This window comes from Alligator sinensis, unplaced genomic scaffold (assembly GCF_000455745.1).
Source record: "Alligator sinensis unplaced genomic scaffold, ASM45574v1 scaffold1178_1, whole genome shotgun sequence".
Taxonomy (NCBI): Eukaryota; Metazoa; Chordata; order Crocodylia; family Alligatoridae; genus Alligator; species Alligator sinensis.
This window is the reverse complement of record NW_005842596.1, coordinates 828,636-841,502: the sequence shown is the minus strand read 5'-3', so window position 1 is coordinate 841,502 and position 12,867 is coordinate 828,636. Positions and strand designations below refer to the sequence as shown.

At 41.7% G+C, this 12,867-nt stretch overlaps 1 protein-coding gene across 1 annotated transcript in view; it reads left to right on the top strand.

Annotated features, from left to right (window-relative positions):
• The window catches only part of CP (ceruloplasmin), a 38,061-nt gene that overhangs the window by 12,082 nt on the left and 13,112 nt on the right, over window positions 1-12,867 (top strand). The window contains exons 3-11 of the mRNA XM_006032943.3: window positions 2,167-2,379; window positions 2,864-3,037; window positions 4,096-4,350; window positions 5,697-5,862; window positions 6,939-7,078; window positions 7,915-8,055; window positions 10,613-10,824; window positions 11,299-11,449; window positions 12,415-12,627. Coding sequence (XP_006033005.1) covers window positions 2,167-2,379; window positions 2,864-3,037; window positions 4,096-4,350; window positions 5,697-5,862; window positions 6,939-7,078; window positions 7,915-8,055; window positions 10,613-10,824; window positions 11,299-11,449; window positions 12,415-12,627 — 1,665 coding nt within the window. The remainder of the gene's footprint in view (window positions 1-2,166; window positions 2,380-2,863; window positions 3,038-4,095; window positions 4,351-5,696; window positions 5,863-6,938; window positions 7,079-7,914; window positions 8,056-10,612; window positions 10,825-11,298; window positions 11,450-12,414; window positions 12,628-12,867) is intronic.

Below are 12,867 nucleotides of genomic sequence, written 5' to 3'. Positions count from 1 at the left end.
GTAGTTGTTGCTAGATGGCTTGTTCCCAGGGATCCATTTAATGGCTTTCTGCAAATGTTCTAAAGTAGATGCAATGTCCAGCTCCATCATATGTTCAAACTGTGGTAATCCTTCAAGGTCCTCGTGTTTGATTTCAGTCCCACTGGAGTACAGAGTTCCACACTGTTCAATCCAATGCTCAAGTTGTTTTTATTTATTAGTGATGACATTTCCATTTTAGTCTTTCAGTGGAGCTGTTTTCTTCTTGCCTGGACCAGTTGCTTGTACATTCCATGGCTATCACTTGCATCAGCTGCTTTCTGAATATCATCACAGAGTTTCAGACAAAAATCTTGGGCACACCTCCTAAACCTCCTTTTGCACTTCTCTTTGAGCATTTCTCAAATTTTCCAGAGTTAGTTAGTTAATGAATTTATAAATGAGATAATGTTTGGAAAGTACTTTAGTGACTAAAGATACAGAAACGCTCACCACAAACAAATGCCAACTATTAGATTTAGCTATGCATTGCATCCAGGAAATACAGCAAACCCTGGTTAAATTTCTTTATAGGTCATTCACTCTGGTGTAATTTGCTAGTGTTCAGATTCCCCACCAGTACCCCTCTCTCCTTTCCCCCAGTAGACCCCTACTGGAAGTTGGTCACAGCTGGATAATTCATTTGTATTCCCTTTGGAGTGGTAGATACTTGGTCCTTAAATCTGGCTTCCTCCTTAGAAAGCTCTTTCTAAAATGCATTATGTTAATGATATGTAAAAAACTAGAACTCTTGGTTCCAAAATGATACCTTTTATTAGACCAACTGGAAAATGGCAAGAACATTGTCCTTTTCTGCAAGCTTTCAGGAATCAAAGTCCCTTCATCAGGCTCTGGGAAAAGGGTAGATGGTACAAGATGGTAAAAAGACCCCATAGGTCGGAAATAAACTTCATTTTTGCACAGAGGGAGCTGAAGATGGAAATCTGTCCCTCTGGGTCCATGAGAGTGTCTTTGTGAGCTGTGTTGAGTAGCTCTTTGATGTGTTGATCAGGTAGAATTCCTTCCCTGAAGGTGTCAGATGGTAGGCAGGGAGGCAAAAAAAACATCCTTGTTGTTCTGCAATTAAGTTTAAAATCCAAAATCGGCTGAAATTCGGCATCTTCCATGTTTCAGGGGTGTACTTGGTAGCTGTGTTGGTCTGAGACAAAAAGACATATAATAAACTAGAACTCTTGGTTCCAAAATGATACCTTTTATTAGACCAACTGGAAAATGATGTTAATCATTATGTTAATGATGACACTGTAGAAGATGACAGCTAGATGCTACTTGCTTGCTTAATTTGAGCAGTCCTGGGGAAGTCTGATTTGCTTCAGTGGAGTTACACAAAGAACAAGAACTACTCAACAGGAGCAGGATTTAGCTAGAATCTGGCCCAAGACAGCTTTTCTTAAGGCTTATTAGTGTAATGATGTGGGAAGCTATTAGTGAACATGACATTGTCATGCAGTTCTTTTAAACATATTAACTAACCATTCAGCCATAACTTTAAGACTTGTTGAAATTTCACACTACAACTGATGTGTGAAATATCGATATATCCCATAGGACAACAGCAAGTTATGCAGCAATATGAGCAGTAGAAATGGAAGCAAAGTGATCTTGTTTCAGATGTTGCTTTTCTACTTGAGGTAAAGTTGTCAGGGGACCAAACAAATATGAATTTTAGAATACCTGCATTGATATATATGCAACACACATTAAACAATACTTGAGAAATTATTTTTCTAAGACTTGAATATGTTGCCTTCCTGATAAATTTGGGGACAATCTTTGGTCCTGCTGACATCAGCAGTAAACCCTCATTCTCTGAAGCTGGTGAGTTTTTGGCCCTTAAACAACAAATGAGGAAGATCTACCCATCTGCTGTTTCAAAAAGCATGTCTATGCAAATTCAAAGGGTTGGTCTGTGTTACTGTTGCAGTTGGTTAACTTCAAGAAATGACAGATGTCCAATATCAATGTCTTATGTTTCATATATATTATTTATCCTGCCAAGTCCAAGATAACTGTTAGTTGTAGCAGTTTACCTAAGGTGCACATAACACCACTAGTTGCCTATCATTCTTTGCTATATCATGAGTGAAACGCATTCATATTGACTGCTTTGCATCATACCTTTCCCAGGTGCTTTTTATCCAGACAACACCAAAGATTTGCTAAAGAAAGATGATACTGTGAAGCCTGGAGAACAGTATACTTATCAATGGGATGTGACAGAAGATCATGGTCCAGCTGAAGGAGATGATAATTGTATTACCAGGATTTATCACTCACATATAGATGCCCCAAAGGATGTTGCCTCTGGGCTTGTTGGACCTCTGATAACATGCAAGAAAGGTAAATGGTAGAAGGCCTATAAAGCAAGGAAATAGAGAACTGAAATTCTACTCTTGTTTTCCTGAGTTAGATGCTGCTGCTTAGTGCTGCCACTAGCTTTTAAATAGTGTCCATTATCTCCTTAAGTTAGCTGCCTTGCATATGGTATGAATGTTTATACCTGGATTAGCATATATGATTTGTAAAGTGCTGTGGTGTAATTGAACACTTTTATGCTACATTTAATATAAGTACACACTAATCAGCAACTCATATGTAATTTTCATTTTGTTCAACAAAATATGGTGAAAGATGTTTCCTGTAGTATTAATCTGTATTAATCTAATCTGGGTTCAATCTATAGGATGAAAAATCTAAGAGGCATATAGGCAAACCGCATAAAATTCAAAAGGTAACCAACAAAATCAGCTGAATGACTCTTAGATATAATATTGCAGAAAAAGAGAATTCCTCCAGTCTATGAAAATGGTGCTCTTTATTGCAGGGACACTGGATGGGGGACGTGATAATCAAATTGATGCTGAATTTACTGTTATGTTCTCTGTGATGGATGAAAATCTCAGCTGGTATCTGGATGACAATATCAAGACATATTGTTCTGAACCTGCCAGAGTTGACAAGGAAAATGAAGACTTTCAGGAGAGTAATAAAATGCATTGTAAGAGAACTTTTTAGAGTTGCTCATCACTGCTGTATCACATTAACATTCCTGTTTGTGGTAGCCTTATTTCACCTTTCAAAATGACTGATGTCATGGGTGTCTGGTGCCTCTTGAGTCGGGGGGGGGGGGGCACATGCCCCCCCTGACACCAGTCAGTAATCAGGGGGAGGGGGTCCCCTGCGGCTGATCTCACTCACTGTAAAAGCAGCCATGCCACTCCCATGGCCACTTCCGGAAGCAGTGCAGCCGCTTTTGCTGGCGGCCCCACTCCCCAGCTGGTGCTCACAGGGGGAGCACTGGTGCTCCCGCCTGCCCCCCGCCTGCTGACTAAACAGGGAGCATGGCCTGACAGGGTGGGCACCGGCGCTCTCAGGGACTGCACGTGCACCCCCTACATTTCACCCCTGACTGATGTTTTATTACAGCATTTTACGTTTTGAGCACTTATTTAAAAGCAGATTTCAAGTGAAGGTTTAGGGCCTCTTCCTGTTCTCACTGAGGTCAACTGAAAGTTTTGCTACTGACTTCAGGAGAGACCTGGGTCAGGGCAGAACTTATTAATATAAGAAATAAAAGGGTGTGTGTTTGGTAGAACTGCAGAAAAATCAAAACCATGCAATCATGGACACAAAGTATGTAGAGGTACTGACTGACCAAAGAGCCTAAAACTGCAACCAAGTCTGTGCATGGCTTCCCAGTCCTCTGTACATAGATTTTTTCTTTGGATCACTGTGCTATGCTCTCCCAGACTAACAAAACAGTCTACGCTGTACAGTGTCAATACATAGGATATCCCTCAAATCTAGTATCAAGCATATAAATCACAGAAAAGACTACTGCCCAAAAGAACTATCTGTAAAAAAAATATCAAATATGGGTTCAGATTTTGGAAAATTTTAACCTACTTTCAAGCTCAGATATAGAATTGTGCTACAGCTTGTTTCATAATTAAAAATCACTTCTCTGTTTTATATGGTTATCAGAATAGCCAGCTTCTGCACAGAAATCTATGAACTACATGACAACAATATGTTATGCTTTTTTTTATCTTTTAGCAATCAATGGATACATGTATGGGTACCTTCCCAATCTCACCATGTGTGCAGGAGATAGGGTGAAGTGGCACCTTTTTGGCATGGGTAATGAAGCTGATATCCACTCAGCTTATTTCCATGGACAGATATTGACAGAGAAGAATCACCACATTGACTCTGTGAGCCTCTTCCCTGCTACATTTGTTGATGCTCTCATGATACCAAAAAACCCTGGAGAATGGATGCTTAGCTGCCAGGTCAATGACCATATAGAAGGTGAGAAATAAGTCACTATGTCTAAAAACATCTTCTGGACCCTGAAGGAACACCAAAGAATAGCTAAAATAGTTCTATTATTTGTCCTGTCATAGTGATGTTACAAAACAACTTAAAAAACCCATATAAACAAAAGAAGCAGATACAAGACCCTAACCAGATTTTGACCTAGTTGTGCCTGAACATAGTCCTTACTGCAGGCGTTGGCAACCTTTAAGGAGTCACCAACCAAAATAAGGCAGCTGGGTCTGAAGGTTTGCCACTACTTGTGACCTGGGTGCTACCCTGGTCTGCTGCCTACCCAGCCCTCCCTGCTCTGTGCCAATGGCTGCTATGTGGCCCCCTACTACTGCCATTGCCTCCCATTACCCTGTGCATCCAATTTCTATCACTCCAACTATGACCAGCTACAAATTCAGTGGCAGGAGGAACAGCAGATGCAGCAAGAGGCACAAGAAAACAGAGACAGCTGGGGAGGCAGCAGGCAGCGCTGCACTGGTTCAAGTGCAGAGAAATGCTATTGCCCTGCTTCTACCTGCTGCAGAATGGTCTTGTCTCCACTGGCTGGATGTAGCTGCTTGGTGGGCTCGATCTGGCCCACAGGTTCCTGACTCCTGCCTGACAGAGTTTGCCTTCTTAGGTGCTAAATATATTATTACAGATGTACTTTATACAATAGTGAAGATGACACACAGCAGTCTCCACTTCTCTTCTACCTAAGACCTGGTCTACATTTGAAAGTGTGTTGTTATGTATGTTAGGAGTGGCAGGAGAAATCCTACATCTAATCAGCACTGCTATAAGCTAACAAAAGCTCTACTGTCTATGCCGTTATACTGGCACAAACATCCTTTTGCTTAAATAGCTTATTTTATTCAGAGCACTGGATTAATTATGTCTCTTCTAAAAGGATTTGCCAGGCTAGCCCAACCCTTTCTAGGGTAGGCAAAGCATAATAATTTCACAGATGAATTACTGATCAGAGTCTGAGTGAAAGCAGAGCCAGCCTAATAACATGGGGCCTAGACAGTCTGGAGGCTGTTTTCACTTCCTCCTAATCTAATTTGGGATTGTAATATGAATTGTATCTTCACAACAAAACATCTTTTTTTACTCCTGCTGTTCCTGTCAGCCTCCAGTGTGTATAATGCATACCACATCCTAACTAGTGACCTGGGTGTGTTATTTTGGGTAGTTTGTTTTAGTCTTTGATCTGTGCATCTTGCAGATCATCTGTTTTTTCCATGAAAAAAACCTGACAGTAACAGGGGAAAGAAAACAAAACCAGTCTTCCCCCTGTGGTTTTATCTTTTTTCTCTTTCTTTTTTGTGCTTGTGTGTGTTCAGGTGGCATGCAGGCCATTTTTGAAGTAAAAGACTGTAAAAAACCCACAATTGATCAGAATGAGTCTACAAACACAAGACATTACTACATTGCCGCTGAGGAAATTATCTGGAACTATGGCCCAACTGCAATAAATAATTTTACAGGACAGGAATTAGTTACTGATGGGTAAATATCTTGTATCTTGAAAGTAAGGAGCTATTGAGTATTGGCCTGAAAGTGAACAAAAAGTATTTGCTAAGTGGAAGTGGTCTGAAATACTAAATACATATATAGAAATGAGGTGCCCTTGCTTTTTAAGTAGAATTCCTTGTTGTTTTCAGCACTGCTTTAACACTACAAGATACAATCCACAGCAGTTATGCCTGTTATTTGTTGGAGCCTTTCTGTTAAGTTTCATTGTAGCATTAGTAATTATACTAGAATGAAGAAATGTTTGTACATGGTAGAACAACATTCTGGGTCCCTTGAAGAATAAAGAGTGATGATTGACCCAGGCAGGTTAAAGAACTAAGAATTAGGGAACAGATTTTCAGCTGGCATAAATTGTTTTAGCTCCAATGAAGTCAGCAAACAGTACTGACCAGCTGAAGTTTGTCATTTTTGTATTTAAATATCTAACATCTCAGCAAGGCATTGTGTTACTTTCTTTATTTACACAAGATGATACATAATTAATTATTTTAATTAACTGTTTTCAAAATGCTGCAAGATCCTTGAATTAAAATACAATGAAAATTGCAAAGTAAATCTGTATAGGTTTAACTATCTTAAACTGTGACTTATTTATGGTTTTTATGTTTGTTTCATATGTGACCCATAACAAAACATTTTCAAAAAGTGGAATAAAAGCACTGACGAGAAATCATTTATGGTGGGTCTCCTAATGTACTGTATATAAGGGCAACAGTGCAGGATTTTTTAAAAGAATAAGAAAAACTTTGTGGAAACAAATTATGGGACTGAAGGTTCCTTCTGCATCTTCCTGATATTGCTGTATCTGACTCTAAAATGAGCTCAGGGATAGACCAGTGAGCTAAGACTCAGGAGACTTCTGCCATCAGCCCACTGAGTGACTTTTGGCAGGTCCTTCACTGTGGAGCTCAGTTTCTACCTCTTAACATGGAGATGACATACTAGCAACTTTTGTAAAGCACTGCATGATCTACTGATGAACAATGCTATAGGGGAGCTAGATGCTATTATTCAAAATGTCTATTTCTATCACAATTTCATCCACACAGAGAGTCTCAGACATTTTTTGAGCAAGGTGACAAAAGAATTGGTGGCTCTTACAAGAAAGCAGTTTACAATGAATACACAGACAACACCTTCACAAAGCGTAAAAATAGACTCCCTGAGGAGGAACATCTTGGGCTTCTAGGTAAGACTGTTTCAGACTGTTTAAAGTCAAAGTCCTGTAAGAGTTTGTCCCATTTATTAGTTCCTTGGATGTATTTGGTAGAGTTTATCAGTTCACTGCCTTCCTATGGGAAACAGAGTGGAAATGTTCTGGTATTGAAAGGGCCATGTCAACATGTTGTATGAGCCAGTGAAGAAGTGGTATTTGGGATCTGCCACTGGTAAAGGGCAAAAGAGAATGAGATGGAGGAGGGTAAGTAGTGGCTATAGTGAAAAGGGTGGTCCAGTGAGGAGAGAGCTCTGGAGCTGGTGTTTGTGCTCCAGCAGCGAAGCTTTCTAGCTAACAGACAGGGAAGGGGGTGGAAGTAGAGGATGCAGCCTGGCACTGAATGGGTCATGACTAGTGGAAAATTAATGATAAAGGGTTGTATATGTTGTGCCTAGGAAGAAAAACAAATTGTACCTTCTGGGAGGAAAAAAGAGTCCAAAGCAATTGTTTCCTATTTCTTCCAGTTGCTACAGTTGCTTCCACAACCTTTCTAGCATCTAACTTCCCAGCCTTTCCCAGTAGCCCCAGAGTGCCCTCTCCACAATCCTCCCTTTAGCTTAGCTTCTCCTTTAAGGAGTGCTGGAGTCCAGCTGCTCCTACTGGACTTCAGTGAACAGGCACTGCTTCAGGCCTCCTGCCCTGTTCTGCTGTAACACCACTTTTACCTCATTCAAGTGGTAAAGTATGTTTTGTCAAAAGACACAAGGAAAAAAGCAGGATGTTACTATGAACCCTATGCCAAGCCTTTTTGTTTTATGCTCCACTTCAATCAACACAGTGTGGTTATTAACACCTTTACTCTTTATTAGGACCAGTCATCAGAGCGGAAGTGGGTGACATCATCAGAGTGACCTTCCGCAACAATGGCAGCCACCCATTCAGCATCCAGTCCCATGGTGTGACCTACAGCAAACAAAATGAGGGAGCATTCTACAATACCATCTCTGGAGGTGAGTTTGGAGGCTAGGAGATTTCTACCATCTCCAATGGAGAATAATGAATCATAGAGAATTAAGGTTAGAAGGGACCTCAGGAGGTCCAACCCCCTGCTCAAAGCAGGACCATCCCCAAAGCAGGATAGATCATCCTAGCTTTGTGTAGCTGGGTCTTAAAAACCTCCAAGGATGGAGAGTCTATAACTTCCTTGGGTAACTTTGTCCAGTGCTTTACTACCCTCCTGGGGGGAAAGTTCTTCCTAATCTAACCTAAACTTCCCTTGCTGCAACTTGAGACGATTGCTCCTTGTTCTGTTTTCTGCCACCACTGAGAACCATTCAGCTCCATCCTCTTTAGAGCCACCCTTCAGGTAGTTGAAGGCTGCTATTAAATTCCCCCTCAGTCTTCTCTTCTCCAGACTAAATAAGCCCAGTTCCCTCAGCCTCTTCTCATAAGTCATCATGTGTCCCAGCCTTCTAATCATTTTTGTTGCTCTCTGCTGAACTGTCTCCAGTTTATCCACGTCCTTTCTGTAGTGGGAGGCCCAACACTGGACACAATACTCCACGTGTAGCCTCACCAGTGCTGAATAAAGGGGAAGAATCACATCCCTTGATCTGATGGCAACACTCCTACCAGTGCAGCCCAGTACGCCGTTAGCCTTCTTGGCAACAAGGGCACATTGCTGGCTCATATTCAGCTTATTGTCCACTGTAACTCCCAGGTCCTTTTCTGCAGAGCTGCTGCCCAGCCAGTCAGCCCCCAACCTGTACCGGTGCATGGGATTGTTCTGTCCTAAGTGCAGGACTTTGCAGTTGTCCTTACTGAACTGGATAAAATTTCTTAAGGTCCAATCCTCCAATTTGTCTAGGTCTCTCTGAATCCTAACTCTATTTTCTGGAGTATCTACTACTCCCCCACTTGGTGTCATCTGCAAGCTTGCTGAGGGTGTACTCTATGCAATCTTCCAGATCATTGATGACGATAACAAAACCAGCCCCAGGACTGACCCCTAGGGTACTCCACTTGATACTGGCTGCCAACTAGACATTGCACCATTGACTTATTACCCTCTGAGCCCGATGATCCAGCCACTTCACTACCTACCTTACAGTCCATTCATCCAGCCCATACTTCCTTAACTTGCCTGCGATAATGTTGTGGGAGACTGTATCAAAAGCCTTGCTAAAATCAAGTTGTACCACATTCACTGGTTTCCCTGTGTCCGCAGTGCCAGTCATCTCGTCATAGAAGGCGATCAGGTTGGTCAGCCATGACCTGCCCTTGGTGAATCCATGCTGGCTGTTCCTAATCACCTTTTTCTCTTCCAAGTTCTTAGAAATGGAGTCCTTGAGGATCTGCTCCATGATTCTTCCAGTGACTGAGGTGAAGCTGACTGGTCTGTGAGGGCATGTGTACATGACATGGGGGTTTAATTCTCCCTAAATTGAAGCAGTGATTTTTTAAAAATACCACTTTAATTTAGGTGAAGTAAACCCCTGTGTTGTGTACACCTGTGTCAGAGCCTGATCCTTACCTGCCTCTTCAGCAGTGGAGAGGGGAGAGTGAGCTGCTGGAGGGCAGAGCGGTCCCTGAGCTGCAGGGGGGGCTGGTGCTTCCCTCCGTAGCAGTGACAGCCTCCGCCCCCCCCGGTGGCAGCCGGTTCAGGTGGTCCCGGGGGCATCAAAGCCGCAGAGGGAAGCACCGGGCCCCTGCACAGCTCAGGCAGGCAGGCAGGCTCTGGGCGGGGGATCAGGCTCACCACTTTTTTTTTTGTTTCCTTCTGTGGAGCCTGCCTTCCCCTGGGCTGCTGCCGGGCTGCCTGCATTGTCTGCCTGCACAGCCCCTGAGCCACACGGAGCCCGCTGCTTCCCTCCGTGGCTGTAGGGCAGGAAATTAAAACTCCTCAGAGGTGTTTTACTTTGCAGTGCCCCAAAGTCATTTGCTGCATCCCAAAGTCATTTAAGTTGCATTATGCCACCTAATGTCCTGCAGTGGCTGGAATGAACCCGCAATATACCTCCAAATGTGTAAACAGCAATGCCATTAAAGTGGTGCAAAAAGCATTTAATCTGCTTTAAATCTGCTTTAAAGTGTTGTCTATAAACGCCCTAGTTCCCTAGATCCTCCTTTTTAACTTTTTAAAATATGCGCACCAAGTTTGCCTTTTTCCAGTCATCTGGGACCTCTCCCAATCACCGTGAGTTTTCAAAGATGATGGCCAGCGGCTCTGCAATCACATCAGCCAACTCCCTCAGCATCCTGGGGTGCATCCTGTCTGGCCCCATGGACTTGTATACGTCCAGATTTTCTAAAAAGTCCCTAACCTATTCTTTCACCATTGTTGGCTGCGTACCTCCTCCTCAAACTATGCTGCTTGGCGCAGTAGTCTGGGAGCTGACCTTACCTGTGAAACTGAGGTGAAAAATGCATTCAGTACTTCAGCTTTTCCTGCATCCTCTGTGTATGAAGCAATAGTGTTATCTCAATACACATAAGATGATAAAAATAATCCCTGCTTAAGATCAAGCATCAATTGTCTTGACTATTAATTTTGATTTTTTATAATAGGCACTGAAGCTCCTGCCTCACATGTGAGTCCTGGCGCTACATTTACATACGAATGGAAGGTGCCACAAGATGCAGGTCCCACCCAGGAAGATCCAGACTGTATTACCTGGCTCTATTATTCAGCTACTGATGCAGTCAAAGACACCAATGCTGGCCTTGTGGGCCCTCTCTTAGTCTGCAGAAAAGGATCTCTGCTCCCCTCTGGGAAACAGGTCAGTCAGAGAGGAAAAAATTTAAGTGTTCATATAATGTTAATCCAATCTGCTTTCACTTCCTGAACTGTGCCATTGAGAGCCTGCCGAGGTAAAGAATACTATTGCAGGGGAAGAGATACTCGGTGGAACATGGTATGGGCTAAAATCACTGGTTCAAATCCCACTCAGGTAGCACAGACCTGCCGCTGGGATACTCCCTGACTTGGAACCCTAGCTGGCAAGCCGCAGAAGAAGGGTCAGTGATGTGAATGGTACAGATCATGAGGGATGTTCATTTCTAGAGGAGGTACCTTTATGTCCACAGTGGACAGCTAGGCTGTATGGCCCTACACTAGGTAATGCAAGCAGAAAGCTTTCAGATCTTTATGGGAAGTTATATTCATAAAACCTGCATGCACATAGGACCTTAACTGAATAAACTTAATTGGGACAGTAGTCTTTTTTTTATTTTGTATTGGTTCTTCTCCACAGAAAAATGTAGACAAGGAGTTCATCCTACTTGCTACAGTATTTGATGAGAATCTGAGCTGGTACTTGGATGAAAATATTTTGATGTTTATAATAAATCCTGACAACATAGACAAAGAAGATGAAGACTTCCAAGAGTCCAACAAAATGCATTGTAAGGGCTTATATTTAACTCTTTTATCACAACTAGATCAGCAAATGCGTCATATGGCAAATCATCACTATTGCAAGCCTTCACTGAATTCATATTCACTAGTTACAATACCATGTGCTGAACTGCACTTGTAATTTCAACATAAAAACATGCATGGGTTGGACCATTTAGAAAACTTAGCTACTTTTTATAGTAAAAAGCTTTTTTACATTGCAACAGTGCAAAACAATTAAAATAGCTCACTTTGTTTTCATCTAGATTATGGACAATATGTTGTGCTATGGTTTAGAAAACCATATTTGCAGAAAAAAGCAGGTTAAATTGCCTAAACAATAAGCATTATTGTATTTACCTGAATCCAAGATGAATCTATTGTTAACTGTATCTTATTCTCCCTGGACCTTGAGAATCAACTAGTCCTTTCTCTTTCACTAAGTACTGCAAGCTGAATTTTGCTCTCAGTGATACCTGTGCTATCTCTTGTGTCTTGAAATTAAGCCCTTGGTACCATCTGTGCAGTTAAGCCAGCAGGACTGTTCTTGAGAAGAGAAAGGGAAGAGATGTGTTAGGGAAGGTTATATATTCACATTTGCTTTACATCTCAGAATCAAAGTCTTGACTGATAAACAGTGACATTTCAAAGAATAGGCTCATAAAAACAAAACCCTGAATAGAACAGATTCCAATACAGTTGATAAAGTGACAGATTGTGAATCAATTTCCAAGCAAATAAAGAAGTGATTCAACTGTGCTGAATACTTTTTATCTTTTTTTAAATGGATCTTAAAAGTTACATTTATCGATTCTGCAGTCCTAAAATGAGAAATCATGATATTAATGATACCGTTGCTGTCAGGAGTGGACACGTTGTAATTTGACTGGCACATGAAATAAGAAGAGATGCATCACAGAATAAATTATATGCATTAATCAGGATATTTCTGCCTTTCATGACTCTCCTGTAGCCATCAATGGATACATGTATGGAAACCAACCTGGCCTTAAGATGTGTAAGGGAAACACAGTTTCTTGGCATTTGATTGGCTTGGGATCAGAAGTTGACATCCATGGGATATACTTTTCAGAAAACACATTCCTAACCAAAGGAACAAGGAGGGACACAGTAAATCTGTTTCCACATACCTCTCTCACAGCAATTATGAAGCCTGACTCTGAAGGTGAGCAGTGATGACTACCATTTCTGTGATTTCTGTTTATTCTGCACACTGTAGTATTGCTTCTGGCATAGAGGCATATCATAACAAAAGCCATGTTTCTTGCTTAGAGCAGAAAATTTTGTTTGTTTTTTCTGCCAATGATACCTGGATCACCACTGGCCAGGAGAGCCCTTCCTATTTTAGCGTTAAATTGAGAGTTTACAAATAAGCCCTGTAAAAGTTGTGGGTAGATTTTAGGGA